Source organism: Pomacea canaliculata, linkage group LG12 (assembly GCF_003073045.1).
Source record: "Pomacea canaliculata isolate SZHN2017 linkage group LG12, ASM307304v1, whole genome shotgun sequence".
NCBI classification, from domain to species: Eukaryota; Metazoa; Mollusca; class Gastropoda; order Architaenioglossa; family Ampullariidae; genus Pomacea; species Pomacea canaliculata.
In genome coordinates this window covers 15,136,668-15,152,364 of record NC_037601.1, presented here as the reverse complement: position 1 = coordinate 15,152,364, position 15,697 = coordinate 15,136,668, and the positions used below count along the sequence as shown (strand labels likewise).

Sequence of the window (15,697 nt, the reverse complement as noted above, 5' to 3'; positions counted from 1 at the left end):
ATAGAAAATAATATACTTTTTCATTAAAGAGTTCTTTTGAAGATTTTTATTGGATAGTGTGGTTTCTGTAAACCAATCAGAAGAAACATAATTTCACAGCCAGCCTTGGAGTGCAGTGTCGCAGTGGTCGTCTGTAGGTCAAATACAAACAGGTGGGTAGCTCGGAACTCAATATTAGCTGGGAGGTAGCACGTTAAACTAAGAGTGAAATCTGTTCGTTGACAACTAACAGAGAAAACTGACTTGAGCCGAGGAACAAGAGTTAATTCCAATACTTCCTCTCAGTGAGTCAGTCGTAGGACTCTGTAACGTAAGATGTATTTATATGTATTTTTTAATAGATTTGTCTGCAGCAGCAATACAAATGTGTGTATTAAAAGGGCTTTATTCTAACTAAACTCAAGTTGAGGAATAAAGGATACTTGTTGCTACCATGTACTCGTAAGGAATTAAAATGGCTAATAGAATAACCTTCATGCAGCTGCTTTTCACTTTTGTAAAGCGATTAACCGTTTCTTTCGTGTTAATGTTTACATACTGTTTAGTCAAATTTGTAGCAGTGTTCAGTAACGTTGAAATAGACTGGTTAAGTGTTAAATGAAGTCTGTTGCAGAATTAATTAAAGAATAAAATTTTGCCTAAATCAATAATTTAATAATACTCATTAAAATTTATTGTCAGTTTTAGTAGAATTTATTGGTATCATCATTGATTCCAGATTTGAAAACAGTTTGAAGCTGATATTTTAACTTTTTAGAATAAGGTTAGAGACAGAGATAAAGTTGATTTATGTAACATCTGACATGAGCTTGCTCCAGAAAGCTTTTATGTTGAAATTAAAAAAACAATATAGGAAGTCTAATGCTGTCAGTACTATTGTTATTAGTAATAGTTCAGTAATCCTTAATAAACCTTTGATAATCCTTCAGTAAACCTTAATCCTTCTTTGACCTGCTTTGTTGCTGCATTAGCATGGATGTGTGCACGTGCATTGCAGATGTGAATGTTTTGCAAAGGTAGGTTAATCCACATGAAGGAGCAAGTAATAAGAAAACAGATGATGCAAAAGTTTTTTTTACTAATGTATGGGGATGAGTGATGATTTATTGAGTGATATAATACCTTGTGGGAAGATCTACATCTCAAGCATCTAAAGGGGGAAATGGTAGGGAAATTGGTGGTGGGATACTCTGCTAGTTAAGGCACTCTTTTGGTATTATTTAGTTCTCTGGTCTTACATGATTAAATTGATAAAATCTAATAGCAGTCTAAGTAGCTTTGTTTGTGCTGTTAACGTGATTGTTTTCCAAAAGTATATGATAGGCCATTTTACCCTTAAAAAGTGCTTTCTCTATTTGACATTCTCTGGCTCCATGAAAATATAAACTGACCACCATGCTATTTTCTCTTCAGGAGACTAGTGATTGATAACATACTTGATGAGGTATTTTTAAAATGATTTTATCGATTTACCAAAACAGATTGTTTGGCTTGTGGAAGTGTTGTAGTCTGGCATCTTATTAGCTTCATGCATAGAATTATCAGAGAGCATTAGTGATGACAGGCACCCAAATAAAATGGTATGGATAGAGAACAGTGGGACTTTGTTATGACAGTTACAGTGCATGAACTAGATTTTTGCATGGTTTGTCCTCTTTTTAATTTCTATGAGGTAGAGTGCTTCTTCATCAGTTACTTAGAATAGATAACTGCTAGAATGCATGTTAACTCTAATAATTAACTTGTTGCTTTAATTAATGCAGTATTTGTGGTTATTAACAAAGCTACATTAATTTGTGAAATGCTGTATATTTTCAGCTTTTTAAATCAATCATTTGCTTTAAATATGGAGACCCAACATCTCCTGGGAAACGGGCCAGCTGAGGTTAGCATGCACATAGCTTTGGTTTTGGCATGTTTTTTCCCAGCTTGGTGGGTTTTTTCCCAGCTTCAGATGTGTTTTTGACTTCAGAAATATTCTTGTGTTTTAAAAAAATGCTGTGCAATTGTTAGTGTGTGTGTTTGAGCATTTTGTCACTTAATCTACAAAATAAGCTTTATGTAATACGTTTTGTGAGCTGCAGACTTCTGTGCAATAGTTACAAAAAAGATTTTGTTTAAAACTGATATTGTTTAAGCTACAGTAGTAAAGAATAGGTTAAAAGGTCAAAATAATTTCTAATATGGGTGCACACTTTATAGAAACTAATGTCAAAAATACTATTTTTTTCTATTTGCTGCTTTTGTTCTTGGTACTTATTTTGTTCAAGCTTGGTTTCCTCAGATGTGAACAAGATGAAGTGCTTGATGGGTACGCAGCAAAAAAAAAAAAGGAGAGCGGGGGGGCTCAAATGGAAAATAACACTGGAAATTTATAAGGCATTAAATAGATTTCGCTGTAACCTGTCTGAAATCCTAGGATAGTCATCATGAGCTTGTGGCAGGAGTTAAAAAAAAAAAATACCATCTGCTGAACAAGTTGCTCCAGTTTTATGTAGACACAAGCAGTAACTTGATAAGTGCAGAACAATAAAGATTCTATCATTATAGATACCCGAGAACTACTGTTTATACGAAGGATGGACTGGGTACTATTTTAATTGATATCTAGAAAGAGTTGTCAGACCCTTTAGTTATCTTGATTTGTAACTAGTCTAACAACTGAAGAAGCATTGGGAAATAGGAAGCATTTGCAACATAAAAAAGTACTGGCTCTCCCTGAAAAGCAAAGCACCATTTTCCACATTTGTCAAAAGCTAATCAGGACATCTAATGCTATTGCGTAAGGAGAATTACACACATTTGATACTCTTTCACAGAAACAGTAGTGATATTGAGAAATAACTAGAAGGAAGACCTTTGATATGTAGAAGAGTGATGAGTTGAACAATATTTGGGAACACCAGTTATCAGTAATATAGAAGATTTTGCAGAAAATTGATATTCATTTGTGCCTTTGATGATGGATAAAGTATGAATATTAGTTTGACTTTTCTGCATAATTTCAAAATTAAAGCCTGCTGCTATGGTTGGGCATCTCAACATTCAAGCACGTTACCAAAACTGTAAAGAGTTTAGACATGGTATTCTTTCTCAGCATGTGGCACCTGTTTATAAACCAAGCTGTTTTGCCTGCAGTGCTAACATGAAACATTCTATTCTCTCTTAACCTTGTGCTAGGGCAGGTCATCAACATGTCATACTATCCATTATGTATAAGTGACTGCTGAGTCATGAATTATACAAAATATGCTGGCAGAAAAATAAGTGTTTTGAGAAAATTATTTGTCCAAGAAGTAATGCTGTTGCTGCATGCTAATGTATAATGTGTTGGTAAACTAAAGGGAGGTGACAGAAGAAGTGTCTTTATCATATCACTGTCTTTAAGTACCTGAGATCCCAAAACTAAAAACCATCCACTAAAACTTTTTCAACAAAATTTGTGACATTTTTTGACATTGCTTATCTTGTAAAATGTGCATTTTTATGGTAGCCTACCTTTTTCTTCATTTGCACGCTTGTGCCAGAAGCTTTGTACATATGCATAGTAACTGACCAGGGGCATTTACTTATTATCTGTAAAGTGCTATGATCTGTTAGAGGATGCACTCTATAAACATTGTTATTATTATTTAGCATTAGTGTCTTGGATTGTATCTTAATTATTAGGCTGTATGTGACATTGTTTTCCTGCACTTTATTACTACTATCTTTATTCCCTGGAGTTTATGCAAACTAAAGTATGAATGACACTTCTTTTTTTTTTGTGCTTTCATTGTTTGCATATTTAAGCCGTATTGCATGTTAATATGGTGTTTTAAATATGCTTGAGAGTGGGTGTGTGTATGTTTGCAGTTACATGTAAATGTGGTATAATGGGTTTAAAGTAAATTAGAAATCAGTTTCACTTATCTGAAATACGTGTATGTGCTAGTTTGATTTTTTTTCCCCTTGGGGATTTGGAATTTGCTGCTAGAAAGAGAGAAAGAGAGTTTGTGTATATGCAACATGCAGACATTTGATCATAAAATGGTTTGGGTGTATTTTCAGCCTCATATCATGGAAAAGCTCACTGATATTGAGCTTACCAGCATTGAAGCAACTGACCCCAAACCAAAGTCGTTTGCCAACAATGTTAATGCCATTCTTATCCAGGTATTTGGTCTATATCAATGAATTTTCGTGAAAAAGGCTTTTATTAAATTGAGTGTTTTTTTCATCTTAGTAGATTCACTAGATACCTTTTTTAAATAGAAAATTTTAAATGTTTCTTGTTGAAGTGTAATAAACTCTAGCTCCAAAGTTTCAGATTGCAGTCAATTTTTATTTGGTGTTATCTTCATTTGTGTTATAATTTGATATGTATGTTGTGTGCTAAGATGTCTAATGGTACTAGTTGTACAATTCATATTGCCATTGTTCAGGATGATGATGTGGAGACACCATATGGTAATATGCATGTAGCTGTTCAAGGTGATCGCTCAAAACCAGCCATTTTGACTTTCCATGACATTGGTCTCAATCGTAAGTTTTCTCTTTTGAGTATTGTCTTGTGTCTGATGGTTATAACCGCAGCATTTATCAGCAAGGAATAAAAGAAAGATTCTGTAAATAGTCAGCAATTAATTTATTAGCTTCCCAAGAAGAAATTCTGGAGTTTAAGAATAACATTTCAATTTAAATTTGGTACTTATTGTCAAAAAGACAAAGTCACATAGATTGACTTCAGGGTTTGAGAAATGAAATTGTGAGAAGAATCTGTGTGCTGGTTGGTTAATTTGTATAAGGTACTTGAGGTACTAGCAACATAGTAATGGTAAGAAATAAATAAAGGAAAAATAGGTTTAAGTTATTGCATTAAGTGATAATACAAATATTTACATATGAAGTGGCAAATGTTTTGTGTATTTGATGTAGAATTGAAGAATTGAAAAGTTTAGAGTTAAAATTTTTTGATTTGCAGATGGGACCTGTTTCCAAGGCTTTTTCAACTTCAGTGAAATGCAGCCAATCTTGCGGCATTTTTGTGTATATCATGTCAATGCACCAGGTCAAGAAGATGGGGCCCTCTTGTTAAAACCAGAGTATGTTTGACAGCTAGTTTTTAAAACTGACATCTACTTTTTGAGTTTTATTAGACTTTTTTAAATTTAGTGACTGCTTGTTTAGAATTATTTTGTACGATGAAAAATGTAAGAAGCATTTCCATTAAACACAGCATACACGAACTCTTGAAATGGGAGAAAATTTTATTTCTGCCAAAAACAGATTACATTTACTAAATATTGATAGAAGGTAGTCTGTTTATGCAGTTTAAAAGTGATCGTGGATTTTAATCAAGTTTCTTATATTTTTGGTCGTCTGTGTCCACATACATTTATACTCATTAATTTTACATATTAACATACAAATGTTTTAAAATTGTTGTTAGCTTGTATGTGATAACAGTTTGCTGTCACATTCATTTGATTTCTAAGTACTTTTAAATTGCTGACATAGTAATGGGAGTTATAAGCATGTTCTATTCATTGTGATGTGAGCTCTGTTACTAGAGTAATATTTGTGCCTTTTTATGTTGTTCTCACTTTTGAGCACAGAAGCGTTAACAGTCTTTTGCAAAACTATGCATGCCATTTCAGAATTTTAGAAAAATTTGATTTAGTCCAGCAGTTATGCATGATTTGGAAAGCCCTTTTATGTTTTTGTTTTCATTTGTGCATGTTGTGTTTTCATTTCTTCATGTTGAATCTGACAGACATGATGCCCTGGGTAATCCTGAGTCTCTAGGTAGCAGGTATGTTGTGTGTCACATTTTGCACCTATCGTTTTGTGTTTTATGCTTTTCTCTTGCTTTCTTAAAATTTTCTCTGCTGAAGCTTTATAGGCTGCTCAGGACTTGTTAAAGCATTTGAAATTCTGCACATGTTTCCAGTTTTTGTGTTTGATATTTTATTCAACTACTTAATGAGTAGAATTTCTTTTTCTGTGCAGTCATTCTTTGTGCTGTTTGATCTCTTCACCAGACCCACACTACCTGTATAAAGTACTTTAACCATCAAATAATAAAGGAATAAGAATCAAAGTCACAGGATGAGAAAAAAGTTGTAAATAGTCTAGGACATACTATATAATATCAAATTGTACAGGACAATTCTAAAATAGTTATTTAAAAATATCATCATGCAAATTCATTGAAAAGCATAAGTGCATGCAGTGAAAAAGAAATGGTGGACAATGAGGGACTGATTTTAAGAAAATATATTGTTCTCAACTTCCAGCTCATCGCCCGTCCTGCATATAATGTATATTTTGAGCAATTTTTAATATCAGTGTTTTCTCTTAATTTACACTCACTTCATTCTCATCCTTTTTTTCATTTTCTGTCTTCCATAAAAAATTCCTTGTATAGTTTCTTCAGCAGCTTTTTATAACTATAACGGCACTAGTATATTTTAAATTACCATCATCAGTTACAAAAATATACAATACATGTAGCCTTGTAAAAGGTGAGCAAAGGACATAATTTACATGACTGATCTTAGTCTAAACAATTTGCAAAACCATTTTGATCCTTTTGTATAAATGTGTACACAAGAGTCGTGAGTCTCCATTTGCTGTGAGATACTTGTTTAGGGTAGAATGTTTACTTGACTTCACACAAGTTTGGAGAGATGAAAAAAACAGGTAATCTTGTATTGACTGCAAAGATGGGATCAGCTGAAAAGAGCAGGTAGTCTTGTATTGACTATAAAGCTGGGACCAACTATTGAACATAAGAAAATAATTCCCTTGATAAAATGAGACCAAAATATGGTAGGCAGCTGTCTTTTTTACCATTTTTGTATAGCAGGTAGTTAAAAATGTACTTAGATATTTGAATAAAATTGTGAGAATGTCCCATTTGTGGCTTGTAGATCAGCTCTGAATCTTTATAAAGCAATTGACACTTTTTTGCTGTGGCAGAGACAGTAAATCAGATATTAAAACATTTTTCTCTAACTAAGCTTCTTTTGTGGAACAGGTTTGTTTACCCAACGATGGACCAGTTGGCAGAATCAATACATTCTGTTGTAGAACATTATGGGTAAGTCTCTTTTTTTTCCTGGAATTTCAGAGCTGTGTCTTCCCTTATTAATTGCACCAATTATTCTACAATTGTCAGTCACACTTGGCAGTCGCCACTACACAGCACTGCTATATCCTTTTCTATGTACAAAATTAAATTCCATCCTGACCTGCACGTATAAGCACAAGCACATACATAAACTATAAACCACCCTGGTTTTTGTTCCGCTACTAATTGCATGCATAAACAAACCCAAACACGTGCACAAATACGCACTTGCACAAAGAAATACAAACATACTTTGTTAACCTTTTTCTTACTTGTGCCACAATGAGTATATCGCCTTATAATTTCTTAATATGTGAAACAGTGTTTGGTGATTATAATTTTTTAACAAGAATTTGTTTTTAAAGATTTTGAAACTGATCCATTGATGTAAAATATAATTTATAAAAATCATTGTATTAAGTTACTTTCATTTGAACTTGCAGCATAAGGTCATTGATTGGATTTGGCGTTGGTGCAGGGGCTAACATTCTAGCACGTTATGAGGTAAAAGGTTTATGTCTTGTTCGTATTCTTGTACATGATCTTCTAAGAGATAATCTGCAAAAAACTTCGACCTAAAATCTCATCAATCTGACATTTTTCAGTCAAAAGGAAACTTTTTCACATAAGCACATTAAAAGTGATAGGATGTTGGTGCATAATCTATTTTTAAGAATTTTTTCCTTGTACCTTATCTTTTTTCAATGTACGATCAAGTTTGGACATGACTATCAGCCATAATGTCTTATGACTCTCAACCACAGCTGCTTCATCATGACATGGTTGATGCCCTGGTGCTGGTGAACCCAGTTGCTACACAAGCAGGGTGGATTGAATGGGGCTATCAAAAGGTAAAGTAATTTAAGTTGTTACTATATCTAATAGTGGAAGAAACTACTTAATGTCTATTAAAGAAATGGGTAAATGCCATGCTCCAGTGCATACACTCGCTAATAAAGATGCTCATATAATATACAGTATTGTTCATGCAGATATGTAATTTATTTCCGTTTATCTTTGTACATTCGTTGCACAGACATTATATACATGCACAAAATACCATCATTTTGATGTCTTATTTTACCTAGAGTACACAGTTGTCATGCTTCCCACCAAATATGAGACTTTTTCTTCCTGAATAAAGATGAAACAATTTCTAGATTTATTCACTACATTATGTATTCACAGATGAACTCGTGGTACTTGTTTAGTGGTCAAGTAACCAGTTTCACTGAGGAATATCTGTTGTGGCACTGGTTTGGCAAGGTTAGTCCATTTTTTGTAATGAAGCACTTCATAAGCCATTTAATGGTGTAAGGTCACTTTCACATTCCATTAATTTTCTTTCAGAATATGAATTGCACGATTAAATAGTAAGCTAATGTTGTGATTAACTTCTTTAACAATCCTTGTTCCTCTAATACCATCATGAAATTCAGTTTCTGTGTGATATTTTTTTCTGTCACCAGAAAACTCGTTGGGAAAATCATGACCTGATCACTGTTTTTCGAGATTACATCAAAACAATTAATGCACAAAATCTGGCCCTGCTTATTGAGGCATACATCAAGTAAGAAAGCAGGTTTTTTTTTTTATCAATTTTATTTTTATTTGGCAGTGAAATGGAATGATATAAGCTGAACCTTATCACACTGGCTATGGCTGTCAACTTCTGCTTGGCAACCTTATGTCACTGCCCACTGAATCTATTCTTGTGTTACATTGTAGGGTAAAAAATGATGTGTGTAACTGTCTTCATAACTGCCTTCTCTGGGCAAATTTTATTGTGGTCATGTCCAGTGAAATTATTACAGGGGATCATTTCTGTGTACACTATGCCATTTTCTAATTATACACTGTTTAGGCAAGCACAAAATTCACAACAGGTAGTCAAGGCAGAAAAAAGTACTGCTGTTCTTGCTATGGTTGCTTTACATGTGATATGCTGCTAACATGTGATATGCCTATCAACATGACTAATATTAAAGAGCAACTTCATCTGAGAAGAGCAACGAGCATTTGCAGACATGTTCATTAAACTGAGGAACAACATTCTCAGAAAATTCTGCCTGGTCTTAAATGTTAGAAGCAGTTTAAATGAAAAAGATTATTTTAATGTGTCAAATAGTTTGTTGCCATAAACTTCTGTTTGTATTAATTTTCACATTCTGATTCCTCCATTGATCTCTATTTTCAGGCGTACAGATCTTGGTATCATTCGAGAAATGGACTCTATGAGGAGAGTATCTGCACGCACCATCAGGTCAGTAGATGTTGTGCCTGTCTTGTGAAAGTTTTTTTAAATGCTTTAAATTACATGTTTGTCTTCTGCTTTTGTATAAATTTTGTCATGTCTAAAATGCCACTTAGAACAGTGCTTTGTTCTGTCTTTTTTTTTACAGGTTGTTTTGGTGTAATGTTATCATAAAGTAATAGAGGCAAATAACTATGATATTGTTTGCCTTTTAATATATCAAGGAGTAAATAAGTCTGATGGTAAAAGATCTATTTGTTAGGGGCGTCTGTTTGGCAGAAAGAGGACTAAAATGTAGAAACCATACATTTTGGTTACATTTACTAATAACCCAATTCTCATTTTTTTTTCAGATGTCGCACTTTGCTTCTGGTTGGTGACAGCTCTCCTCACATTGAGGAAGCAGAAGAAATGAATGGCAGAATGCTTCCAGAGGAAACTGATTTTATGAAGGCAAGCCATAATGCAAATAACAGTTTCACTAGAGAAGCAAGTCTCTGTGGGTCACAGAATCTATTAAAGGATTAGGGGAAGGGGAAAAGTATAGCGTAGGGACGGTAAACATAATTATTAAAGCCCTATCCCCATCACTAAAGAGGGAAGAATAGTTCATGCAGTTCACTTAGATTTTTGGTTCTGTACATGGAAGATTCGTTTTGGTATTGTTTTAGTTCTTTATAGCAAATATCAGGCCATTAATCTTATATCACTTCCTTTGTTGAAAGATTGCAGACTGTGGTGGTATGCCCCTTGAGGAGCAGCCTGGCAAGGTTTGTGAGGCTTTCAGGCTCTTTCTGCAGGGAATGGGCTACGGTAAGTGAATTGTATTCACTCAGTTAAAAATTAATCACTCTTAAGGTACAGCATTATCCCTTCTGTATTAGTGGCTTTACTTCATGGTACAAAATTGCTGAGGGTGTGTATTCAGAATGAATGCTTGGAGCAAAATATGTTCTTTTTTTCAAATATATACACCTGCAGCCTTACACTACAAAGAACCATAATTCACAGTTTTAAAAACCATTTCTTAAACTATTACATATTGTATTTCACAAAAAATTATTTTCTTCATTGTAGTGTGAGTAAAAGAAGGCAAATTGAATGTAGATCAATAATCATAAAGTTCTGTCACGAGGCATATCTTTAAAAAAAAAAATATGCAAACAGTTACCAAAATAATGCCAGAAGTTTTCTCTCAAACATGGGGCTTGACCAACTGACTCATTGCCTATTTTCATATACCTGATTGGTTGACTATTTTAGCTCCCTAATCAAAGTAATTCATAGCTGAATAATTTCTAAAGGTAACAACCGTTTCTTCCCTTATTTATGCACACCATGATGTATTGTGACACTACCCTGCTAGCATTACAATGTGTATAACCAGCACTGGTTGTGAAGATGTTTATTTCTGTGGACAATATATGCTAGGAAAGAGTTAACACATTTGTATGCAAAAAACATCACCTGTGTCTGAAATCTTTGGATCAAGTTGCAAACTAGGGGGATTGGTTGTCACTCTTGGCCTTTTCCTGTAGGTTATGCTAATCTTACCACTGTCAGTTTTTGCATTTGGGGGTAAGGTGGGGGGGGTTGGTTGTTTGTCATTTTTAATTAGTGGTGTGGTTTAGATTAATATGCTGGTTCATAAAGAGCATTGCAGAATAGAACCACTTCTAGCTTAACTCTAAAAGCCGTTTATGCTAGCTTTTTGCTGTCTGTTGTCACTTGCCAAATATTTTCTCTTCCCCCTACCCCACCAGTTCCATCATTGATGCAGAGCCGAAGTTCAGCTGCTGCTGCTCATGGATACCTTCTGCAGGCTTTGGACAAGACCCCTGTGCCATGCTAGAGGATCAACTGAGAAAAATCATCACAAACTTTCCAAGGCTGAATATCTTACATTTCCCATGCAGCTGAAGAGAGCCCATCAGAAACAACTAGAGAGCAAATTTTAAACTTGTTTTGAAAAGTGTTTTTTTTTTTTTTTTTAATAAAGTTGTCAGATATTTTCATTTGAAAAAAATACTGGATAAATTTTGTTTTAAAAACTTAGGAGTTCACGTGCTAGTTGTATAAAGCTATTTTTCATGTTCAACAGACAATAATTGAAATTTCAGGCACCTTCAACTGGTTGTATCATTCAAATTAAAGTATGGATTTCGTTGTACATGAGCTAAGAGTCATTCTCATGCACTCGTAAGAATCATTTTTGCCTTCTTGCTCTCAGCAATTTTTTTAATGCCTATTTTTGGGATCGGATGCCTTTTCCAAATATTGCCACATTCAAAAACTTCTTTGACTGTTAATTCTATGCCACAGGCTTTATTTGAAATTTTGGTTGTATAACCAGCTTTATAAGAAATGATTCCTTCCATTGTCATGTATGTTTGACAGTCCCTCATTTTGAAAGTCTCCACAATGTATATAAATAACTGTTTAGCACAATTTCTTTATTCGTATTGATATTCTGTTTACATAATCAAGAAAACTGTAAACATCTTTCAATTAATTTTTGGTACTTTATTGTAAGACATGTCTGCAGCCTCTCTAATAGTCGCAAAAGGTACAGTAGTTGCCACTGTTGTTGTCATTGCTGTCATCATCATTAGTAATTATCAAATAACTGGCAACTACATGTATGTGAAACTAATTGAAAAAGTGTTGGAAAAAACATTACTTTTTACATAGTTTTCCATTAAAGCTGGGCTGTATGGTATATCCAGTTTGGCAAATGAAGGTTTACACACTTAGCTCTCACCAGTACATTCCATCTTTGTGTTAAAGTAGTTAGCAATTTCTGTGCTTTTTAGTGCTGTTTGTCTTTTTCAGCGTGGTGTGTCCCTAATGTTAATCAAGAATGTTTTAGAATAAAATGTATCGTCATCTCTTTAAAATTTGTAAAATGAATTATATCTATTACTGTTAATATTTCATTTTGACAGTTTATTTCCTAGTTTTTCGTGTATTTTATTTAGAATATTTTTTATTGTGAAGACTGTTTTGCTTAAAGCCTAAGTGTCTTCTTGAGTTCAGCCCTTGAAACTATAATTCCAGAGAATTATCTGCTTTTGAAATTTTCTGCATTGTTTTGTACATATTTTCCTTCAGGTTGTGCATTTATCATATGTTTTGAAGCTCAAAATTATCTAAATTTAGAATTATATTTTGTATGCTTTTGTAAAATCTGCCCACTTTCATCCCAGCTAGTTTGCCAGTCCCTGTCAGCAGATAAAAACTGTGCATCAGAGGATTTTAAAAGAAAGTTTAAGTTCTGTATCAAAGTACTACTTGTGTTCATCACAGAATTGTTTTTCGAGGGCAGAATGCTCATACACTACATACTTTGAATTTTACTGTGACAAAACTTAGTCCAAATGCTCACCTGTTAGAATGACAGTTTTGAGTACAACACCCTGCACTGGCCTAACCTGTAATATATGTACTGAGGTTAGGCCAGCAGTTAGTTTACATCGTCAACTATAAGTTTGTGATAACTTATCTACATGAGATGAGTCCATAGCTTTGTCAAAATTTGTATACATTATACACCCGGATATGGTACTCCTTACCAGGCTAGAGGTGGAGCTTTGAACTTGCCAGGATTAGTAAACTTTTTTGGGGGAGGAGCTTTACATTTCATTACAGGAATCATCATGCATCAACAATTATTCTTCACTTTTTGTTATGGTTCCCGCATCATTTTTATGATGTAGTATTCAGTGTTGCGGTAGAAAGACTATGACCAATGTCGGACAAGTTCAAGTATCTGGGATATGTGCAACAATAAGCTACAAGTAGATTTTTAATTGCATGAGAAAGTTTCACTCTGCATGCTACTGTTGATGTGTGCATTAAAGTTTTGCTTAAATATTGACACTAGCTTCATTCAAACGGAAATCCTGGATACCCTCTTCCAAAGGAATTAGCTTTCATGTATCTGCTTTGGAACTATAATGCTGGTGCTGTATTCAAAAGGAAAAATTTCTTTGCTAACAAATAATTATACCTGTGCAGACATGCATGCTGCCTGTACTTAAGCTCATAACTAAATCTGTAATCTTTGTAAAGTATATGGGCCAGACAATATTGATAAGATTACAATAGATTTGTGAGTTTTCTTTGTGAAAGCTAGCTTTCTGAAAATTTGATAAATCAAATTTTATGGAATGCACATTTTTTAAAAGTTGCACATGATTTTGTGATATATATATATAGAGAGAGAGTTAATGAAAGTACTTTTTATTATTGAGATTTAATGGAAAACAAATGCATTTAAGGCAATAACCCTAGAGCACTTGATGCTGCACAAGAATACTGTGATATGCAGGTGTTATGTGAATTAATAATAAAGATTTTTTTTCTAGTTCATTAGGCTGAATAAATTTAAGAAATGTAATTGCAAGAAGCCTCTGAAATGTAAATTCAGCCTCTTTGAGTCTTTGGGTTCTTGACAGAAGTTGGCAGTGGAGTTTGAATGACACTGCAAGTTTGTTGCCTAGGATGTCTAAGGTAGAATAATTTACAAAACTGGTTATAAATGTCCATAGTCACTTAGGAATCAAAGTACACACCAAGGCTGTGTATGAAATCGGAAAACGTAATTAAGACGATTTGAAAATGTCAACTAAGATGTGCTCACCTGTTACAGTCTTTATGTATTATGTACCAATCAGAAATAATCAAGCAACATCCATTTTGCCACAGCATCTGATGGTCTGCAACATGAGATATCCATGTAGAAATGATAAAGATGACTACAACAAATGATAGAGCCAAATGGGTCCCTAGGGAACACCATACTTAATGAGAACAGGGGCAGATATTACATTTCCAACACCTACCAAGTACATAGGTTGCTTGAGGCCTGATTTAAACCAACGGAGCACAGCCCTAAATGTTGCTTTATTTCTTGTTCGTATGATCAATGTGAAGGGAGAGACTGGTCACCATAGATCTAAGAGACTCCTGCATGAGCTTGATGAATCACCATTTGAGGAATGCTTGTATTGACCAGGTACAGCATTAATCCTAAAGCGTTTAGGATCTGCTTGCTTTGTAGATAATAGTGAAACAGAATACAAACTAGACCTAGAAAACCCCTGCCCCTTAAGAACAATCATATTACATGTTGCTACCATGCTTCATATGGAGAAGCACAAGTGTAGTTAAACCTGTATAGATTTGTATGTTTATGTATACATAATTTTACAATGTTCATTTTGTGACAATTTAGGTTCCTAGTCTTCATGGGTGGTTCGGTGGCACAACAGTAAGCGCTTGTCACTAATACACTAAGAGTTAGCTGTCCTGGGTTCAGCTCTTGCCTCAGGCACGCTGTTCTTTCCCTGCATGTGGCATCTGTTTACAGGGATGGCTTCCTTTCCCATGATATAGCCTTAGTTGCTGGCTTGGCATAAAACATCAATCTTGCCCCCACCCCCTCGTCTTCACATCTTGAGAACCAGTTGTTTTTGTTTGTTGATCCATTTAGATACACATAGCTGATAATGCTTTGTTATATGCAAATTTGTATTCGTAACCTAGAATATTATATCTATTTTAAATCTATATGGACAAGAGGGATAGCTGGGTAGGAGGAAAATGGAAGTTTAAGATTTGTATTTGTGCTTGAGGATATTTCTATTTTTTGAGGGGTTGGGTAGGGTAAAATCTTTTTGTTATTTTAATTGTTTATCAGATTATTTGTAAAATTGTTTCAAACTTCTGCCATCTCAGGTGGTGTCTTGCTATGCACTATTAACTAATTTCTAATGGAATGCACATCACTTATTCTGTAAAATCTGTGCAGTTCACAAAATGTATAAGGTGTTTTACTGCAAAAAATTTCCATAGTTCAACACCTCGGACATCTGCATTGCTAATTTGTGCAAATTTCAAGTCTATTTAAGAATACTATTATTTGCATTTCTTACAGAGCAGTTGTACACTATGTACACTTTAGTATTAATTTTTATCTTTTTTTTGGGGGGGGAGGAGGGGATAAGAGGGTGGAGGAAGATGGGGTGTTAAAGGAAATGTTTGTTCAACATTGTTAGCTGATCATGTTGACAGATTGTTAGTCTAAGGACTATCCATGATCACCTGTTCAATCTACATAGATAACAGTTGGTTCTTTCCTTTGCAGATGTTTACTAACATATGACAATGCTTCACGGTAGATCAGTCTATAACAAGAATAATTTTAAGACTTGTTTGTCAATAAACATGTTAGAAGATTTTGTAGATACCTCTGTGTGTGTGCTTGCATGTGCACTTGTGTATAAAAATACCCTGATCATAAACACTGCATAAGCCACTGTTCATCT

The 15,697-nt window shown here is 34.2% G+C and overlaps 1 protein-coding gene across 10 annotated transcripts; it reads left to right on the top strand.

Annotated features, from left to right (window-relative positions):
• The first annotated feature begins 51 nt into the window (after positions 1–51).
• Positions 52–15,610, top strand: LOC112553359 (protein NDRG3-like). 10 transcript variants are annotated; one of them, XM_025220523.1, is made up of 15 exons: positions 75–152; positions 1,819–1,885; positions 4,051–4,155; positions 4,425–4,524; positions 4,964–5,084; positions 5,756–5,794; positions 7,022–7,084; positions 7,558–7,618; positions 7,879–7,965; positions 8,303–8,380; positions 8,584–8,684; positions 9,312–9,377; positions 9,722–9,821; positions 10,094–10,181; positions 11,132–15,610. In XM_025220523.1, the coding sequence occupies exons 2-15, from the start codon at positions 1,847–1,849 to the stop codon at positions 11,218–11,220; spliced, it is 1,137 nt and encodes a 378-aa protein (XP_025076308.1). In that variant the 5' UTR covers positions 75–152; positions 1,819–1,846; the 3' UTR covers positions 11,221–15,610. The 10 variants fall into 10 exon arrangements, with proteins under 10 accessions (XP_025076311.1, XP_025076308.1, XP_025076314.1 ...); XM_025220529.1 differs by lacking the exon at positions 1,819–1,885 and adding an exon at positions 1,414–1,444 and having other exon boundaries at positions 131–152; XM_025220525.1 differs by lacking the exon at positions 75–152 and adding an exon at positions 169–284.
• Positions 15,611–15,697: the final 87 nt, after the last annotated feature.

Coding starts and splice junctions, on each gene's coding strand:
- LOC112553359 (XM_025220519.1), top strand. CDS start 973: ATGGATGTGTGCACGTGCATTGCAGATGTGAATGTTTTGCAAAG. Junction 7,619..7,878: donor ACATTCTAGCACGTTATGAG/GTAAAAGGTTTA, acceptor TCTCAACCACAG/CTGCTTCATCATGACATGGT. Junction 9,822..10,093: donor AGGAAACTGATTTTATGAAG/GCAAGCCATAAT, acceptor CTTTGTTGAAAG/ATTGCAGACTGTGGTGGTAT.